The sequence below is a fragment of the Coregonus lavaretus genome (genome assembly GCF_964263955.1).
Source record: "Coregonus lavaretus genome assembly, chromosome: 21".
In the NCBI taxonomy this organism is placed as follows: Eukaryota; Metazoa; Chordata; class Actinopteri; order Salmoniformes; family Salmonidae; genus Coregonus; species Coregonus lavaretus.
This window is the reverse complement of record NC_140008.1, coordinates 46,840,707-46,862,623: the sequence shown is the minus strand read 5'-3', so window position 1 is coordinate 46,862,623 and position 21,917 is coordinate 46,840,707. Positions and strand designations below refer to the sequence as shown.

The 21,917-nt window shown below is 42.3% G+C and overlaps 1 protein-coding gene across 1 annotated transcript in view; it reads left to right on the top strand.

Annotated features, from left to right (window-relative positions):
* Positions 1-21,917, top strand: part of LOC311148928 (insulin receptor-like) — a 216,243-nt gene that overhangs the window by 64,275 nt on the left and 130,051 nt on the right. The window contains exon 2 of the mRNA XM_084185957.1: positions 8,597-9,145. Within this exon, the coding sequence (XP_084042083.1) occupies positions 8,597-9,145 (549 nt within the window). The remainder of the gene's footprint in view (positions 1-8,596; positions 9,146-21,917) is intronic.

The following is a 21,917-nucleotide window of genomic DNA, read 5'->3' as shown; positions in this document are numbered from 1 at the left end:
ACATTTGTAAGTTAACCGTTAATTTCTACATATAGGCTGCTGGCCTAGCTGTTACTCTCTAAAAGATACAGTGGGGAAAAAAAGTATTTAGTCAGCCACCAATTGTGCAAGTTCTCCCACTTAAAAAGATGAGAGAGGCCTGTAATTTTCATCATAGGTACACGTCAACTATGACAGACAAATTGAGAAATAAAAATCCTGAAAATCACATTGTAGGATTTTTAATGAATTTATTTGCAAATTGTGGTGGAAAATAAGTATTTGGTCACCTACAAACAAGCAAGATATCTGGCTCTCACAGACCTGTAACTTCTTCTTTAAGAGGCTCCTCTGTCCTCCACTCGTTACCTGTATTAATGGCACCTGTTTGAACTTGTTATCAGTATAAAAGACACCTGTCCACAACCTCAAACAGTCACACTCCAAACTCCACAATGGCCAAGACCAAAGAGCTGACAAAGGACACCAGAAACGAAATCGTAGACCTGCACCAGGCTGGGAAGACTGAATCTGCAATAGGTAAGCAGCTTGGTTTGAAGAAATCAACTGTGGGAGCAATTATTAGGAAATGGAAGACATACAAGACCACTGATAATCTACCTCGATCTGGGGCTCCACGCAAGATCTCACCCCGTGGGGTCAAAATGATCACAAGAATGGTGAGCAAAAATCCCTGAACCACACGGGGGGACCTAGTGAATGACCTGCAGAGAGCTGGGACCAAAGTAACAAAGCCTACCATCAGTAACACACTACGCCGCCAGGGACTCAAATCCTGCAGTGCAGACGTGTCCCCCTGCTTAAGCCAGTACATGTCCAGGCCCGTCTGAAGTTTGCTAGAGTGCATTTGGATGATCCAGAAGAGGATTGGGAGAATGTCATATGTCATATGGTCAGATGAAACCAAAATAGAACTTGTCGTGTTTGGAGGACAAAGAATGCTGAGTTGCATCCAAAGAACACCATACCTACTGTGAAGCATGGGGGTGGAAACATCATGCTTTGGGGCTGTTTTTCTGCAAAGGGACCAGGACGACTGATCCGTGTAAAGGAAAGAATGAATGGGGCCATGTATCATGTGATTTTGAGTGAAAACCTCATTCCATCAGCAAGGGCATTGAAGATGAAACGTGGCTGGGTCTTTCAGCATGACAATGATCCCAAACACACCGCCCGGGCAACGAAGGAGTGGCTTTGTAAGAAGCATTTCAAGGTCCTGGAGTGGCCTAGCCAGTCTCCAGATCTCAACACCATAGAAAATCTTTGGAGGGAGTTGAAAGTCTGTGTTGCCCAGCGACAGCCCCAAAACATCACTGCTCTAGAGGAGATCTGCATGGAGGAATGGGCCAAAATACCAGCAACAGTGTGTGAAAACCTTGTGAAGACTTACAGAAAACGTTTGACCTGTGTCATTGCCAACAAAGGGTATATAACAAAGTATTGAGAAACTTTTGTTATTGACCAAATACTTATTTTCCACCATAATTTGCAAATAAATTCATAAAAAATCCTACAATGTGATTTTCTGGATTTTTTTTCCTCATTTTGTCTGTCATAGTTGACGTGTACCTATGATGAAAATTACAGGCCTCTCTCATCTTTTTAAGTGGGAGAACTTGCACAATTGGTGGCTGACTAAATACTTTTTTTCCCCACTGTACTATGCAAGATGTTGACATACGCTGGGGATTGAGGATATCATTGTAGAGAATTTGAAGGGCACCGTGACATGGACTGATGCACGCAACTCCATGTCTCTTTGCAGTCTGACAATGCACCATGGCCGTTAGAATGGTATTGCTTTGGGGATACCACACACACATGCATACACACACAAGCCATCTGTCTCTACCTATGTATGTAACCACACTGACTTGGATGAAATAGCTTGTCCGTGTGGTTCCTCCTTCTGAAAAGAATCTGTGGCATAACCTCTTCCAGGTCCTCCTAATATGCCTACTTATAATAATATGGTTATTATGTGCTAAAAGAGAAAGGATTTCCTTGTTACTAAAGCCAATTCTAAAATATAGTTTCACCAGCTCATCTAACTGCTGGCATTTCAACGATGGCGCACACAGCAACAGGGAGCCAGAGTGAAATATCCCCTACTTTAATCTTGAAATATAACTGCAACTTTATTCTCTAAATAAAATGTTGCCTTTATTCTCGAAATACAGCACAAAGTGCCCTCCACTAATATTGGCACCCTTGGTAAATATGAGCAAAACAGGCTGTGAAAAAAATGTATTTGCTGTTTATCCTCTTGGTCTTTCATTCAAAATATTCACAAAAATCAAACCTGTAATTGAAGTGAAATTATTGAAAAAAATGAATGTGAAATAAATGAAAGATATTTTTCTCCGAAACATGTGCCACAATTATTGGCACCCCTAGAAACTCTTATAAGTAAAATCTAACTGAAGTATATTCCCATTCATATTTACATTTGTAAGTTCACCTGAGTGATTAGGAACACTTAAGTGGTAAGCCATGACTTCCTGTTTCACTAGGGTATAAATATGAGGTGACACACTGGCCAAATTCCCATAGTCATCCGTCACTATGGGAAAGACCCGAGAATATTGTAATAATGTGCAACAAAAGGATGTTGAGCTGCACAAATCAGGAAATGACTATAAGAAAATAGCTCAACGGTTGAAAATGCCCATTTCCACTATCAGGGCAATAATTAAGAAGTTTAAAGCAACTGCAGATGTTAACAGTCGGCCTGGAAGAGAACGTGTGTCTATATTGACCCCACGCACAGTGAGGAGGATGGTTCGAGTGGCCAAAAAATCTCCAAGGATCACAGTTGGAGAATTGCAGAAGTTAGTTGGGTCTTGGGGTCAGAAAGTCTCCAAAACTATGATCAGACACTGCTGTCATCAAACAACAAACTCAAGCGCCTACAGTTTTCCAAACGTTACTGGAACTTTCAATGGGACTGGGTTCTATGGTCAGATAAGACCAAAAGAGAGCTTTTTGGAAACAAACACCAGAGGTGGGTTTGACGTAGACAGAAAGATAGTCATGCAGAAAAGTACCTCATCCCCACTGTGAAGTATGGTGGTGGATCTTTGATGTTGTGGGGCTGTTTTTCTTCCAAAAGCCCTGGACAACTTGTTAGGATACATGGTATCATGGACTCCATCAAGTACCAGCAGATATTCCATCAAAACCTGACAGCCTCTGCTAGGAACCTTAAACTGGGCCGTGGTTGGATCTTCCAGCAGGACCATGATCCAAAGCACACCTCAAAATCAACACAAAAATGGTTCACTGACCACAGAATCAAGGTTTTGCCATGGCCATCCCAGTCCCCTGACCTAAACCCATAGAAAACCTGTGGGATGAGCTGAAGAGGAGAGTCCACAAGTGTGGACCTCGGAATCTGAAGGAACTGGAGAGATTCTGTATGGAGGAATGGTCTCAGATCCCTTGCCATGTGTTCTCCAACCTCATTACGCATTATAGGAAAAGAGTCAGCTGTTATTTTTTTATTTTTTTTATTTTTTTTATTTCACCTTTATTTAACCAGGTAAGCCAGTTGAGAACAAGTTCTCATTTACAACTGCGACCTGGCCAAGATAAAGCAAAGCAGTGCGATAAAAACAACAACACAGAGTTACATATGGGGTAAAAAAAACATAAAGTCAAAAAATACAACAGAAAATATATATACAGTGTGTGCAAATGTAGCAAGTTATGGAGGTAGGCTATAGTGTAAAATAACTGCAATTAGTATTAACACTGGAATGCTAGATGTGCAAGAGATTATGTGCAAATAGAGATACTGGGGTGCAAAAGAGCAAAATAAATAACAATATAGGGATGAGGTAGTTGGGTGGGCTAATTTCAGATGGGCTGTGTACAGGTGCAGTGATCGGTAAGGTGCTCTGACAACTGATGCTTAAAGTTAGTGAGGGAGATAAGAGTCTCCAGCTTCAGAGATTTTTGCAATTCGTTCCAGTCATTGGCAGCAGAGAACTGGAAGGAATGGCGGCCAAAGGAGGTGTTGGCTTTGGGGATGACCAGTGAGATATACCTGCTGGAGCGCAGACTACGGGTGGGTGCTGCTATGGTGACCAATGAGCTAAGATAAGGCGGGGATTTGCCTAGCAGTGATTTATAGATGGCCTGGAGCCAGTGGGTTTGACGACGAACATGTAGTGAGGACCAGCCAACAAGAGCGTACAGGTCACAGTGGTGGGTAGTATATGGGGCTTTGGAGACAAAACGGATGGCACTGTGATAGACTACATCCAATTTGCTCAGTAGAGTGTTGGAGGCTATTTTGTAAATGACATCGCCGAAGTCAAGGATCGGTAGGATAGTCAGTTTTACGAGGGCATGTTTGGCAGCATGAGTGAAGGAGGCTTTGTTGCGAAATAGGAAGCCGATTCTAGATTTAACTTTGGATTGGAGATTCTTAATGTGAGTCTGGAAGGAGAGTTTACAGGATAACCAGACACCTAGGTATTTGTAGTTGTCCACATACTCTAGGTCAGACCCGTCGAGAGTAGTGATTCTAGTCGGGTGGGCGGGTGCCAGCAGCGTTCGATTGAAGAGCATGCATTTAGTTTTACTAGTGTTTAAGAGCAGTTGGAGTCTACTGAAGGAGTGTTGTATGGCATTGAAGCTCGTTTGGAGGTTTGTTAACACAGTGTCCAATGAAGGGCCAGATGTACAGTGGGGAAAAAAGTATTTAGTCAGCCACCAATTGTGCAAGTTCTCCCACTTAAAAAGATGAGAGAGGCCTGCAATATTCATCATAGGTACACGTCAACTATGACAGACAAAATGAGAATTTTTTTCTAGAAAATCACATTGTAGGATTTTTAATGAATTTATTTGCAAATTATGGTGGAAAATAAGTATTTGGTCAATAACAAAAGTTTCTCAATACTTTGTTATATACCCTTTGTTGGCAATGACACAGGTCAAACGTTTTCTGTAAGTCTTCACAAGGTTTTCACACACTGTTGCTGGTATTTTGGCCCATTCCTCCATGCAGATCTCCTCTAGAGCAGTGATTTTTTGGGGCTGTCGCTGGGCAACACAGACTTTCAACTCCCTCCAAAGATTTTCTATGGGGTTGAGATCTGGAGACTGGCTAGGCCACTCCAGGACCTTGAAATGCTTCTTACGAAGCCACTCCTTCGTTGCCCGGGCGGTGTGTTTGGGATCATTGTCATGCTGAAAGACCCAGCCACGTTTCATCTTCAATGCCCTTGCTGATGGAAGGAGGTTTTCACTCAAAATGATGGTAGGCTTTGTTACTTTGGTCCCAGCTCTCTGCAGGTCATTCACTAGGTCCCCCCGTGTGGTTCTGGGATTTTTGCTCACCGTTCTTGTGATCATTTTGACCCCATGGGGTGAGATCTTGCGTGGAGCCCCAGATCGAGGGAGATTATCAGTGGTCTTGTATGTCTTCCATTTCCTAATAATTGCTCCCACAGTTGATTTCTTCAAACCAAGCTGCTTACCTATTGCAGATTCAGTCTTCCCAGCCTGGTGCAGGTCTACAATTTTGTTTCTGGTGTCCTTTGACAGCTCTTTGGTCTTGGCCATAGTGGAGTTTGGAGTGTGACTGTTTGAGGTTGTGGACAGGTGTCTTTTATACTGATAACAAGTTCAAACAGGTGCCATTAATACAGGTAACGAGTGGAGGAGAGAGGAGCCTCTTAAAGAAGAAGTTACAGGTCTGTGAGAGCCAGAAATCTTGCTTGTTTGTAGGTGACCAAATACTTATTTTCCACCATAATTTGCAAATACATTCATTAAAATCCTACAATGCACTGCGCAATTTTTTTCCTCAATTTGTCTGTCATAGTTGACGTGTACCTATGATGAAAATTACAGGCCTCTCTCATCTTTTGAAGTGGGAGAACTTGCACAATTGGTGGCTGACTAAATACTTTTTTTCCCCACTGTAGCTGTTTGAAAAGAATGCTTGAAAATGTCAGCTTGTTTGACTGGGTGGGCTTGTTGGACTGCCTGGTGACATCACCAGGCGGTATAAGTTAATAGACCAATAACAAAGAGTGTGCCCTCCTCTCTGCCAATAACAGCTAATTTTCAGGTTACACATCCCTCCCATTAGGCTCCTCCAATTAAGCCTCTCTCTCAGACCACTCTCAGACAGTCCTAACAAAATTCTTGCTTGAGATATTGCATTTAGCTAAGAAGCTATTATTTTATTTATTTTTCATTTTAATTGAAAACAATAACAGTAAGGTACTTAATTGTAATCGACCGGCTCGATTCGGTCTTAAGTAGCAAAATTTGAAATGGTGTTTTTTACTTTGGATAGAAGTAGACACTCAGAGCTATAAAATTGTATATCATACACTAGAGTGGAGGAACAATGGGAAAGTAATTCTGGTTTGAACTTCTAACCCCACTTTTGAGAAAATGGCCCTTGAATGTTTTGGTGCACCTACTGGAGAGCTCTTCTTTGTCTACACCCATTCAGCATCATTCACACCTTCTTAAGCCTTAGTCCCACCCATCTCTTTAAGGATTCACATGAGGCCATGTGCTAAACAGTACGGTAGTGTACTAAACAACCAAAGATTTCAAGACTAAAAGCTGGTTTATACTTTGTCTATCGACATGTCTGTATACAGTTGTCGCAGTGATATCAATGAACATTCTATTGTCGTCTGACATCAAACTTGTCGTTGTCGTTATGAAAAAAGTATACACACAAAAACAACAGGCTGAATGACATCAGCAGCCTGGTGGTCTAAAATAGTGTTTTTTAACACCAATAAACTCATCTGTTTAAAAATTAATTTAGTATATGTCAATCTAGCAAACCAGGCAATTAAAAACAACATTCTAAACAATGTTTTGGTTAGTTTCTAGCTTGAAAGCTAGCTAGCTAACGTTAAGTTAGCTGGCTAGCCAGTTCAAATAATGATCATATCATAAAGCTGACAACGTCTTAACTAGCTAATTTGTATTCATTATTACAGGAAAATAAACTCACAACAAGATCCTTATTTACAAGTTAATGTCGAGCTAATTACAGAAAATAGCTTACGGTTGTGAGTGTGACAATATAAAAGCAGGGCATTCTACCAGAGAATTTTAGAACATGGACACTGTCTCATTTGCCTAATGTTATATCCTACTTTGACTTTGATGCAGGTCATGTTGTTCTTCACATTACCGTCTCTGGTAAATACACACTATATAAAATAAAATCAAAGTTTATTTGTCACATGCACAGGATACAGAAGGTGTAAACGGTACAGTGAAATGGTTACTTGCATAGAGGATTATTTTGTTTATAGCTAGCTAGCTAAACAATGAACCATAATCCCAATTTTTGAAATGTATAATATCGGAAAATGTAGCTAGCTAGACTCTCTTACCCGTATACATGGATGAACGCTTCTCCCTCTCTGTCACAGATGCCATGGTTGCCCTTAGTTTAAAGATGTAATCCAGAGATGGTTGTTTTATACAACAGCCTTTGTGTGTTCTCTTTTCGACTCCCTCCGCATATATTTGCAATCAAACACCTGCATTTTCTCCATCTCCTTAGCTATCATACTCTGCTTCCACCGGTCATTCCACTGACTTCAAAACTCGGTCCTCCAGAGAGTGGAGAGCATTAGCAGCATTATCACAGTTCTTCATGATATCTTTCAAAAAAGCTGCGTTAGAAAGGATTACCTACACATACTGAGCAGCTCATGTTATAGACAGAAGCGAGCTACATGGCAGACCAATCTGAACTCATCTCCAATCTGAACTCATGTCCAGCCCATCCATTATCTCAGCCAATCATGGCTAGCGGGAAGGTTGCTGTCTTTTTCCGTGGCTAAACCATTTAGGCTCTTAATTTCACAATTTTATTCGTATTTACAGATAGCATAAACGTTTGTTATTAAGGCACATGAATGTTCACATGTTCCAGAAGGCATTTCTGCCCCAAAAATGAATTTTGCTAAAAAAAAAAAATGTTTACATTCAAATGCCTCTCCTGTAAAGTAATGACACACAACATACGCCTAGTTTCCTGCAACGAGTCACAATTGTTACCCAGAAATGATTTGATATTCAGATAAAAATGGCTGCATTGGACCTATAACTTAGTGGGCTAACACAGTGTTATAATACAGTGTTAAATAAGGATTGTGCTGTATCATGAAAATAGTCACAGGTAAATGGGTTGACTGGCCCTCTGCTTTGCGTGGTGCTGTGGTGCCGTGCAGTAGTAGCTAAGAGGATGCAGCAGTCTTATGAATGGTGTGTAATGTATTAGTGTTTTATGGTTGTTGCTGGAAGAGAGAAAATAGTGATGTTATCTACCTCTTGTGTTTTTTTAGCACACAATTCTACACTCATCCTGTGTTGTAAAAACCAACCCTAACCCAATGTTACGTCAATTTATTTACATTTTTGTCTTGAATCAGCTGAGTGTTCCAGGAAATTACAAAATAAAACAATGTCTTACTACTACTCATCAAGGTGGCTACTGACGTGTCTCCTCCTCTCTTTTATCCTGCTCTATTTTCACGCTCTCTTCTCCTCTCTCGCTCTTCTCCCCATTCTATTTTCTCTCTCCTCTCTCCCCCAGTCTGTCAGAGTAAGGACATCCGTAACAACGTGACCAACCTGCAGTTGTTAGAGAACTGCACAGTAATCGAGGGCCACCTGAAGATCCTCCTCATGTTCAAGGCCAAGCCAGAGGACTTCAAGGGCCTCAGCTACCCCAAGCTGACCGTGGTCACCGACTTCCTCCTCCTGTTTAGGGTCTACGGTCTAGAATCGCTCAGCGACCTGTTCCCCAACCTGACGGTGATCCGAGGCAACAACCTGTTCTTCAACTATGCCCTGGTTCTGTTTGAGATGGTGGACCTGAAGGAGCTGGGGCTACACAGCCTCATGAACATCACCCGGGGAGCCGTGAGGGTGGAGAAGAACCCGGACCTCTGCTACCTCTCCACCCTGGACTGGTCCAAGATCCTGGACACGGTGGAGGACAATTACATCATGGCCAATAAGAACGACCGGGAGTGTGGGGACGTGTGTCCGGGCACAGCCCATGGGAAGACCACCTGTCCTCAGACTACCATCAACGGACACTTTGGAGAACGCTGCTGGACTCAGAACCACTGCCAGAGAAGTAAGTGGCCTTTTTAGATACTCAAAGGAATTCTGAAAGAATGGTAAAGAACACACAAAAGAGAGTACTGTATATAAATGATTATATCTCAAACATTGGTAGCCCACACGTTTTCTTTGGTCCTTTCCTGATACTTTCCTGATATGTTCAGTTGGCATATGTGAATGTATGAAGGTCCAGGCCTAATTGCTTGGCATTTTCATCCAATTTCATTTGTTACCTGTGCCAACTTGAAGATTAAAATAAGGTTATGATGTTAAATATAGAATAACTTCAGCTCTGCCTGGATGTCACTCTGACCATTCCTGTAAGTTATTTCACCTCATGCTAGCAGGAATTCTCCAGAGCTGTCTGTTTGGCTGTCTCTCTGTTGTAAAGTAGCAGGATGGATGAGAGAGAGACAGAGAGATAATGATAACCGTGTGGAAGAGAGATTTCCTCCCCAGTGAATTCAGATGAATGATGCTTTTGCACAGATGGCTTTTGAAATGAGAGGGATTGTTGTTCTTTCTATAATAAGTCACGGGCCATGCCTACCCCCTTTGATTTGAATTCATTGACTGGAGCATTTAGGGAATGTTTTTTGTAACTATAGAATAAGGAGAGAGAGAGGCTGGCCTCATACACAATTCAAAGTTCTCAGGCAGACAAGCACGCTGACAATATCATTGGAAAGAGAAAAGGCTTTTGCTGGGAGAGGAGAGAGAGAGGAAGAGGAGAGAGATGAGGGAGGGAGTGTGAGAGAGAGAGAGCTGGGGTGATGGTGAAAGGTGCAGCTTGTGCCAATATAAATCTTACTGCACACTCCCTTGCTGTCATCCGCTCTCTTCTCTGTGTGTGTGTGATGGATCTGTGTGTGTGTGAATCAGTTCATGTGAAGGGTCAGTGTGTGTGAGTGTTTGTATGCATGTTAGGGCTGGGCGATATATCAAAGTAATTTGATTAATTTGAATGTATGATTTGCGCGAAATTCCAAATGCCTGTATCGCAAGAATCAAGTATTATTCTAATATATTTTTTATGAGCGTTTGTCCGCTTATTCTCATTTTGTCTTTTTGGTCTTGTCTCCTTCGCTACTTCTGTGCTTCATGTCACAATGACACCTTCCCATTCATACACCAAGCCCCTCCCCCTGCCACTCACAACAACACAGATGAAAGATCACTTCTTCCTCTCTGACAACAAGCAGTTGGAATTTGTTATTTGCATTTCATGGTTTGTCTAACAGAATCAGCCATATGGACACCGAAACACATTGAGACATTATTTTACTGTAATAGAGGAGAACATAACCTTTCTAACTATACCCTTTTTATGACTCAGTTGACGGAAAGCAGACCGGGAGTATCAATGAACATTGTTTCTGGAAAATGAATGCTCAGTTTCTGTCACGCGCGGCACCATGTACCGCTAGCAGCATTTTAGCTACAGACTGTTATGTGCTAACTGTTTAGTCTGTGTTTTATAAATGTGCAATGAGTATTAAAATAAGCATTTATATAAGAAATTGGCAACTAATTCTGAGAAATAAGCATCTTATCCAGGTATTCAACATCTAAACAATGTGGACAGGCTAGCATGCTGTTCAAACTGTTGGAGACTGACAGGAGGGTGTGTTCATAACAGTTAAATTGTTCTACCTTGTTAGCTAGCACATAGGCCTAGATCAGGGGTCGGCAACCTTTTTTGTGTGGACTGCCAATTTACAATTTATCCTAACATTTCTAATGATCTGCGTGCCAGTTATGATTTTCATATGTGCATAACAACTAATTGTGTCTACTGAATATCTAATTGCCCACAAACTGAATAATTCCATAGCTTGCTAAACAGAGGAGATGTCCATTAGCACCATGGGTTTGATCTTGGAACACAGATTTTCTTGGTGAATGATACAGTGACATTTAACTGATGATATAGTGCCAATCTTATCTTCAATCAGCTTTGCGAATCACTTATGTTTCCCCACCATAGTCAGTTGTAATAGCGAAAATGTTTTTAATATCGACACCTCTCTCCTCAAAATGATCTGTGAAAGCTTTTGCTACATCTTCCCCTTTAGTAGTACCAAGCATGGGTTTTAGACAAAGCAGCTCCTCACGTACCTGCTCTGAGTCACAGTATCTTGCAACAACTGCCTGATATGGAATGCCATTAACATCCACACTCATCAAGAGCCACGCTAAACACAGGTGCATCTTTTAACGCTACAGTTTGCTGCACCTTTACATTTTCAACCATCTCGGTAACGCACCTTTCAACAGTTCTGGCAGACACAGGCATGTCTTTAATCTTTGATGATTGTCTTTGTTAGGCAGTCCATCAAATAAAGCCTGTGAACTACTGAGGAAAGCCTCCTTGATATATTCCCCATTAGTAAATGGTTTTCCATGTTTAGCAATACACTGCGCAACTTTGTAGCTCCCCTCTGTAGCTACATTTTTGACTGCATGTAGATTTGTAAACACACTGCTTTGCTTTTCATACCTGGACACGGCCCTCTTGATTCCTTCAGCCTTGTCCGCCTCATCCTTGAAGTTTTTCTCATGTCTCGTTTCAAAATAATTCCGTACACTTAATGTCCGACAAACAACAGTTTTACAACAGAGAGCGCGAACAGACCGGTCCTTCAGCAAAACAAATCCATATTCCTTTGTCCAAAAGGCAATAAATGAGCGGACATCTGCCTTATTTATCTTTGCTGATGACATTTAGCACCCTGAACTTTTTTAAATAACAAAAGAAGGCTTGCTAGCTGCTAGCTCTCATCTTCAGTGCTGCCTTGGTTTTGAATTTGGCGGGAGAGGCGGGTCATCTTGCGCTGAACTAATAATATGAAACTCCTGCAAATTCATGAAAGCCCATAGGCTAATCAGGATTGACATACCTTGGGAACTACAACGTTGCAGTGAATACCAATGCTATTTCGAAACCAATGCACGCAATTTAAAAGATTTTTCCAGTTTATTTATTAAACTGGCAAAAATAATTGAGATAATAAACGTCCAGCCAAGGCTTAGCACGCCACAAAAATAATATATATATAAGGCTGGCACGCGTGCCTAAGGTTGCCGACCCCTGGCCTACAGTGAGGGAAAAAAGTATTTGATCCCCTGCTGATTTTGTACGTTTGCCCACTGACAAATAAATTATCAGTCTATAATTTTTATGGTAGGTTTATTTGAACAGTGAGAGACAGAATAACAACCAAAAAATCCAGAAAAACGCATGTCAAAAATGTTATAAATTGATTTGCATTTTAATGAGGGAAATAAGTATTTGACCCCCTCTCAATCAGAAAGATTTCTGGCTCCCAGGTGTCTTTTATACAGGTAACGAGCTGAGATTAGGAGCACACTCTTAAAGGGAGTGCTCCTAATCTCAGTTTGTTACCTGTATAAAAGACACCTGTCCACAGAAGCAATCAATCAATCAGATTCCAAACTCTCCACCATGGCCAAGACCAAAGAACTCTCCAAGGATGTCAGGGACAAGATTGTAGACCTACACAAGGCTGGAATGGGCTACAAGACCATCGCCAAGCAGCTTGGTGAGAAGGTGACAACAGTTGGTGCGATTATTCGCAAATGGAAGAAACACAAAAGAACTGTCAATCTCCCTCGGCCTGGGGCTCCATGCAAGATCTCACCTCGTGGAGTTACAATGCTCATGAGAACGGTGAGGAATCAGCTCAGAACTACACGGGAGGATCTTATCAATGATCTCAAGGCAGCTGGGACCATAGTCACCAAGAAAACAATTGGTAACACACTACGTCATGAAGGACTGAAATCCTGCAGCGCCCGCAAGGTCCCCCTGCTCAAGAAAGCACATATACAGTGGGGAGAACAAGTATTTGATACACTGCCGATTTTGCAGGTTTTCCTACTTACAAAGCATGTAGAGGTCTGTAATTTTTATCATAGGTACACTTCAACTGTGTGAGACGGAATCTAAAACAAAAATCCAGAAAATCACATTGTATGATTTTTAAGTAATTAATTTGCATTTTATTGCATGACATAAGTATTTGATCACCTACCAACCAGTAAGAATTCCGGCTCTCACAGACCTGTTAGTTTTTCTTTAAGAAGCCCTCCTGTTCTCCACTCATTACCTGTATTAACTGCACCTGTTTGAACTCGTTACCTGTATAAAAGACACCTGTCCACACACTCAATCAAACAGACTCCAACCTCTCCACAATGGCCAAGACCAGAGCGCTGCGTAAGGACATCAGGGTTAAAATTGTAGACCTGCACAAGGCTGGGATGGGCTACAGGACAATAGGCAAGCAGCTTGGTGAGAAGGCGACAACTATTGGCGCAATTATTAGAAAATGGAAGAAGTTCAAGATGACGGTCAATCACCCTCGGTCTGGGGCTCCATGCAAGTTCTCACCTCGTGGGGCATCAATGATCATGAGGAAGGTGAGGGATCAGCCTAGAACTACACGGCAGGACCTGGTCAATGACCTGAAGAGAGCTGGGACCACAGTCTCAAAGAAAACCATTAGTAACACACTACGCCGTCATGGATTAAAATCCTGCAGCGCACGCAAGGTCCCCCTGCTCAAGCCAGTGCATGTCCAGGCCCGTCTGAAGTTTGCCAATGACCATCTGGATGATCCAGAGGAGGAATGGGAGAAGGTCATGTGGTCTGATGAGACAAAAATAGAGCTTTTTGGTCTAAACTCCACTCGCCGTGTTTGGAGGAAGAAGAAGGATGAGAACAACCCCAAGAACACCATCCCAACCGTGAAGCATGGAGGTGGAAAAATCATTCTTTGGGGATGCTTTTCTGCAAAGGGGACAGGACGACTGCACCGTATTGAGGGGAGGATGGAAGGGGCCATGTATCGCGAGATCTTGGCCAACAACCTCCTTCCCTCAGTAAGAGCATTGAAGATGGGTCGTGGCTGGGTCTTCCAGCATGACAATGACCCGAAACACACAGCCAGGGCAACTAAGGAGTGGCTCCGTAAGAAGCATCTCAAGGTCCTGGAGTGGCCTAGCCAGTCTCCAGACCTGAACCCAATAGAAAATCTTTGGAGGGAGCTGAAAGTCCGTATTGCCCAGCGACAGCCCCGAAACCTGAAGGATCTGGAGAAGGTCTGTATGGAGGAGTGGGCCAAAATCCCTGCTGCAGTGTGTGCAAACCTGGTCAAGACCTACAGGAAACGTATGATCTCTGTAATTGCAAACAAAGGTTTCTGTACCAAATATTAAGTTCTGCTTCTCTGATGTATCAAATACTTATGTCTTGCAATAAAAAGCAAATGAATTACTTAAAAATCATACAATGTGATTTTCTGGATTTTTGTTTTAGATTCCGTCTCTCACAGTTGAAGTGTACCTATGATAAAAATTACAGACCTCTACATGCTATGTAAGTAGGAAAACCTGCAAAATCGGCAGTGTATCAAATACTTGTTCTCCCCACTGTACATGCCCGTCTGAAGTTTGCCAATGAACATCTGAATGATTCAGAGGAGAACTGGGTGAAAGTGTTGTGGTCAGATGAGACCAAAATGGCATCAACTCAACTCGCCGTGTTTGGAGGAGGAGGAATGCTGCCTATGACCCCAAGAACACCATCCCCACCGTCAAACATGGAGGTGGAAACATTATGCTTTGGGGGTGTTTTTCTGCTAAGGGGACAGGACAACTTCACCGCATCAAAGGGACGATGGACGGGGCCATGTACCGTCAAATCTTGGGTGAGAACCTCAGCCAGGACATTGAAAATGGGTCGTGGATGGGTATTCCAGCATGACAATGACCCAAAACACACGGCCAAGGCAACAAAGGAGTAGCTCAAGAAGAAGCACATTAAGGTCCTGGAGTGGCCTAGCCAGTCTCCAGACCTTAATCCCATAGAAAATCTGTGGAGGGAGCTGAAGGTTTGAGTTGCTAAACGTCATGCTCGAAACCTTAATGACTTGATCTGCAAAGAGGAGTGGGACAAAATCCCTCCTGAGATGTGTGCAAACCTGGTGGCCAACTACAAGAAACGTCTGACCTCTGTGATTGCCAACAAGGGTTTTGCCACCAAGTACTAAGTCATGTTTTGCAGAGGGGTCAAATACTTATTTCCCTCATTAAAATGCAAATCAATTTATAACATTTTTGACATGCATTTTTCTGGATTTTTCTGTTGTTATTCTGTCTCTCACTGTTCAAATAAACCTACCATTAAAATTATAGACTGATCATTTCTTTGTCAGTGGGCAAACGTACAAAATCAGCAGGGGATCAAATATTTTTTTCCCTCACTGTAGATACAATTTTACAAAAACACAGTTTACTTGAAGAACAGTGTAGATGCAAAGTTTGGTAACAGAATGACCGTTTGTGTTGTTTGTGCCATCATTCTGTTACTAAACTTTGCATTTGCACTGTTCTTCAAGTAAATGTATTTCTGTACCATTTTCTGTGGAAATTCGGTCGTCCTTGTGCATAGAGTTGGTTTATTTAACTTTGCAATCATTGGTTTAAAGTAAAAAATCAGAGTCTCAGCATCAATCTGTTACAGTGGAATTGCCCTAATGGGTGATAGAGTGAGAAAAGGAGAGGGAGAGATGGATGGAGTGAGAGAGTGGTGTCCTTTGATGGGGAAAGGGCAGCGGAGCAGGTATGATGGTCCTATCCCCGTCATGTGATAGGCACTAGTTTAGTCAAGTGGTGTGTGTCAAAGCAGGAGCCAATTTTAGAACATGATGCAATGCTTCTCGCACGCACAGCGAGGGGTGTGTGTGTGTGTTTGGGGAGTGTGCATACTAGTCTTTCAGCCGAGGAGAGGGCAAGAGAGAGTTTCCATTCCCCCCTTCCTTCCTTCCGACATGTGTTCTATCTATCTACACGTCCGCCATTGCCCAAGTCCCTTCCACCGTCCTCTAGGACTCCAACTGGAACAGTAATAGAAGGGCTTGTATTTGACTTCTGAAAGGCACCTCTTGTAACAGTTAGTGAATGTATGCACTCACTAACTGTAAGTCGCTCTGGATAAGAGCGTCTGCTAAATGACTAAAAATGTAAATGTAAAAATGTAACTAACGGAGGGGGAGAAATGCCATTTACTTGAGTGATTGTGCAATGTACCAACTGTACGCTCACATGCGGTGCGCACACACACAAGCAGGCACTCCCTCTCCCTCTCTCTCTCTCTCTCCTTTCTGCTGGGTGCGAGTATTTTTAATTAGGGCTTAGTGAATGAAGACTTCCGCACACATGACATGGAGGTACATTAGATGGAGCATTAAACTTAATGGCTGAGTGGAAACTCTGGGATGAGTAATAGTTGTATTGTTTTTACTGTGTTCTGTTCAGTCAGTACACTGCCTGGAATAGAGTAGTGCCTTCAGAAAGTATTCACAAGCCTTCACTTTTTCCACATTGTGTTACAGCCTGAGATTTTGTGTCAGTGGCCTACACACAATACCCCATAATGTCAAAGTGGAATTATGTTTTTATAATTTTGTGCAAATTAATAAAAAATGAATAGCTGAAATGTCTTGAGTCAATAGGTATTCAACCCCTTTGTTATGGGAAGCTTAATACAGTTGAGGAGTAAAAATGTGCTTAACAAGTCACATAATATGTTGCAATAATAGTGTTAAACATGATTTTTGAATGACTACCTCATCTCTGTACCCCACATGTACAATTATCTGTAAGGTCCCTCAGTCGAGCAGTGAATTTCAAACACAGATTCAACCACAAAACCAGAGAGGTTCTCCCATGCCTCGCAAATAAGGGCACCTATTGGTAGATGGGTCAAAACAAAATAAAAAGCAGATATTGAATATCAATTTGAGCATGGTGAAGTTATTAATTACACTTTGGATGGTGTATCAATACACCCAGTCATTACAAAGTTACAGGTGTTCTTCCTAACTCAGTTGCCGGAGAGGAAGGAAACTGACTCAGGGATTTCACCATGAGGCCAATGGTGACTTTAAAACAGTTACAGAGTTTAATGGCTGTGATAGGAGAAAACTGTTGTTGGATCAACAACATTATAGTTATTCCACAAAACTAACCTAATTGACAGAGTGAAAAGATGGAAGCCTGTACAGAATAAAATATTCCAAAACTCCCATCCTGTTTGCAATAAGGCACTAAAGTAAAACTGCAAAAAATATGGCAAAGAAATTAACTATTTGTCCTGCATACAACGCGTTATGTTTTGGGCAAACACAACACAGCATTGAGTACCACTCTTCATATTTTCAAGCATGGTGGTGGCTGCATCATGTTATGGGTATGCTTGTCAATTGCAAGGACTCTGGAGTTTTTTTGTTGTTGGATGAAAATAAATGGAATAAAGCTAAGCACAGGCAAAATCCTAGAGGAAAACCTGGTTCAGTCTACTTTCCAACAGACACTGGGAGACAAATTCACCTTTCAGCAGGACAATAACCTAAAACACAAGGCCAAATATACACTGGAGTTGCTTACCAAGACGACATTGAATGTTCCTGAGTGGCCTAGTTACACGTTTGACTTAAATCGGCTTGAAATTCTATGGCAAGACTTTCAAAATGGCCTGTTACAGACCTGTAACTTCTTCTTTAAGAGGCTCCTCTGTCCTCCACTCGTTACCTGTATTAATGGCACCTGTTTGAACTTATCAGTATAAAAGACACCTGTCCACAACCTCAAACAGTCACACTCCAAACTCCACTATGGCCAAGACCAATGAGCTGTCAAAGGACACCAGAAACAAAATTGTAGACCTGCACCAGGCTGGGAAGACTGAATATGCAATAGGTAAGCAGCTTGGTTTGAAGAAATCAACTGTGGGAGCAATTATTAGGAAATGGAAGACATACAAGACCACTGATAATCTCCCTCGATCTGGGGCTCCACGCAAGATCTCACCCCGTGGGGTCAAAATGATCACAAGAACGGTGAGCAAAAATCCCAGAACCACACGGGGGGGCATAGTGAATGACCTGCAGAGAGCTGGGACCAAAGTAACAAAGCCTATCATCAGTAACACACTACGCCGCCAGGGACTCAAATCCTGCAGTGCCAGACGTGTCCCCCTGCTTAAGCCAGTACATGTCCAGGCCCGTCTGAAGTTTGCTAGAGTGCATTTGGATGATCCAGAAGAGGATTGGGAGAATGTCATGTGGTCAGATGAAACCAAAATATAATTTTTTGGTAAAAACTCAACTCGTCGTGTTTGGAGGACAAATAATGCTGAGTTGCATCCAAAGAACACCATACCTACTGTGAAGCATGGGGGTGGAAACATCATACTTTGGGGCTGTTTTTCTGCAAAGGGACCAGGACGACTGATCCGTGTAAAGGAAAGAATGAATGGGGCCATGTATCGTGAGATTTTGAGTGAAAACCTTCTTCCATCAGCAAGGGCATTGAAGATGAAACGTGGCTGGGTCTTTCAGCATGACAATGATCCCAAACACACCGCCCGGGCAACGAAGGAGCATTTCAAGGTCCTGGAGTGGCCTAGCCAGTCTCCAGATCTCAACCCCATAGAAAATCTTTGGAGGGAGTTGAAAGTCCGTGTTGCCCAGCGACAGCCCCAAAACATCACTGCTCTAGAGGAGATCTGCATGGAGGAATGGGCCAAAATACCAGCAACAGTGGTGAAAACCTTGTGAAGACTTACAGAAAACGTTTGACCTGTGTCATTGCCAACAAAGGGTATATAACAAAGTATTGAGAAACTTTTGTTATTGACCAAATACTTATTTTCCACCATAATTTGCAAATAAATTCATAAAAAATCCTACAATGTGATTTTCTGGATTTTTTTTCTCTCATTTTGTCTGTCATAGTTGACGTGGACCTATGATGAAAATGACAGGCCTCTCTCATCTTTTTAAGTGGGAGAACTTGCACAATTGGTGGCTGACTAAATACTTTTTTCCCCCACTGTAGCTAGCAGAGAGAAGTGGAGGAGGTCATTCTTGTTATGGAGTAGGTTTTGTAAACCATGCTCAGGCTGCAATTTCCTCCGGTTTTACAAGCAGTCACAAGTCTTTGCAGATTTTCTGGTTGACTTGAACGGCATGTATAAGTGTACGTAACCATAAGTGTGCTGTGGTGTGTTGATAGTGATTAGACCTAAAATTAAAAGGCAACGGTCTTAAAGATACTGTATAAATAAATGCATTATCCTAGATTTCATGCATTTCTTGGATAAAATGTTTTATTTGAAAAGGGCTCAAATGTCATGATTAAGTTAAATATTCACTTTCCAAGAATGTATAGAATTGTATAGCGGTGACATTTATAGCTTTGTACTATTTTGCTCCAGTAACATGTCATCAGGTCTTTGTGAATAGATTTAGGTATGTTCATGCCAGAAGGGATGTTGGTTATTAATGGTAACGTGCGCTGGTGTTTGATGTTTTTTTATAAGCCTTGATTACCGCCTGTAATGAGGTCTCTGTCACCTGAGGTGTCCTGAGAGGAGAGAGAGGGAGAGGCCGAGGGAGGGAGAAAGAGAGATGGAGGAATGCCCCCTAATGAAGAAGTGAATGCTCTCTTTGTCTGGAGAGGCTCTCTTGCTCTCACCCTCTTCACGGCTTTGAAAAGAGAGATTGGGAGAAAGTGAGAGAGTGTGAAAGATGGCAGGCACACGTGGATGATAAAAATGTCCCTTTTCTCAGGCATGTAATGGATGCCAGACAAGTGACTGATCTGGGCAGGGCTTCCATCAATCGGTGCTGCGGCCCGCTTCAGTGTGTAAAGTCAGGGCTTGGTTGGGCACACGCAGGGCTAGTGGACCAACTGGGCCCTGGTGATGTCAACTCACAATAAGACACTTCGAGTGATACTACCTCCTGCCCCTCTCTCCTCTCCCCTCCCTTTGTAAACAGGTTTTCACTCTCAACCAGGCAGCGCAGCCTGAAATGGAGGCCAACTCAGGGTAGGAGGGAGGTCTGGGGGGTGTTTGTTCAGCTACTAATTGCTGTCTAGGCTAATTATAGGCAAAGATAACTATTAGCTGATCCTTTCTCCTCTTATGAACAGATTTCTTAGACAGAAAACAGGGATATCCAGAGTCTCTTCCTATAACAATTACATTAGAGTGGTAAACTGATGAAAGAGGGAAGGAAAGACTGACCTAGAGAGAGAGAAAGCTAAGAGAGAGTAAACATAGCAGATCTCCTGTGTAGATAGTTGATGTCTGTTCCACTGGCACACAGTGTTCTGCTATTGTGAATGTTATTCGGCCGCGTAGGCAGCCTTCTCTTGTGCCACTGAGAGCACTTTCCAGGTCAAAGTTCATAGGCTGTGGAGGGCTGTGCTCTTTTGTTGCCTCCAACTGTTTTTCAGCCACCTCGTCCGCATGCCGCCCAGAGCACCATTGCCCCCCCCCCCCCCCAGCTTTTGTCCCAGATGAAGGCTCTGTCACTGTCAGTACCATCCTTCTCTGCAGCGTCACACACACATAGGGCACTATAAAATCAGCGATGCATAGAACGCGGACGGAATCACAGAATCCAGACATTGAAACGGAATTCAACAATATTAAAACATTTATTGAACTTAGTTATCATAAGACATGAACAAAATGCATCAGTGATTCATATTTTCCTTTAACTTTCTGAAGAGGCAACGTGGGAATGCCCCTGTCTGTGTGTGCACATTTGTCTACCACTTTGGGTAGCCGTTAGCGATGATGCTAATAATGATAACCGTCTTCTGGTAGATGCAAAAGCTTTCCCAAAAACCTAAATTAAATGTTTACTACAAAGTAGCCTATGCCTACCCGGCAGAATGATATCATGATTATTTGCAGCAATCCAGTGGCGATTTGTTTAGCAAACTCATGTGCTATAGAAACACCACTAACCAAACAAGTCTCTTGCTGGTGCACACTTAAATTAAAGGGTATCTACTTTAAAGGTTATCTTCACCCATTTCTTAGATATTTCCCAGACCTCAAAATTGGTCTCATGATGTGGTTTAAACATCATTGTGGACTTAGAACATCCAATTTTGTTGTTTTTCTATAACAACAGTGATATTTTGAGAGTGAAAACCTGAAAAACAGAAACCTGGAAAAACGAAATGGATAAAATGCAATTTGGGAAAAAACTGATACAATATTTCATAGGGCCATACACACACTAGGCTAGTAGCTAGCCAGGGGCTGCACTGGTTCTGAAATGGCAGTTAGAGAAGCTATAGCATAAAAGCGTTGATTTACATGTGTTAGTTTCTAAACAACAGAGAAAAAACTCAAACGGATGACAAGGAAAAGCTCAAACCAAGTTTATTTCCCCACTGGGTCAAACAGCTGCAAAGACAAAGACATGTTTACACAAGCACATATAGTTATACCCTTCTACTAGGCGGAGTCAACTCCTTGCACATCTAGACAGCCAATACACCTCTGTTGCTAGTCAGGAACTTAATTGGTTCCTCTCACTGGTGTAGTCATGGCCCCGCCTCCTGCTAGCGCCTTCGTGTGCATGTAAGTATATGTGTGTAACAGGACTGTTCCTTGTCACTTCATCTGACCTGACCTCGGGCCGAATTCCTCACTCCTCCCTACTCCACGGCTGGCCTACCTTATCAGTGACTGAAACCAGGCTGTTGCCTCCCTCCATAGGATCCATGAGATTTAACAATAACATATTTGACAGAATGTAAACTTCCTGCCTCCCCCATTGTCTCACTCAGTAACTCTCCATACACCTAGTTCTTATCCTCCCTCCATTGACCCCAACATATACATTCATTATACATGTAAAGTAATCAATAAGTTCTAGTATGGTAACATGAAT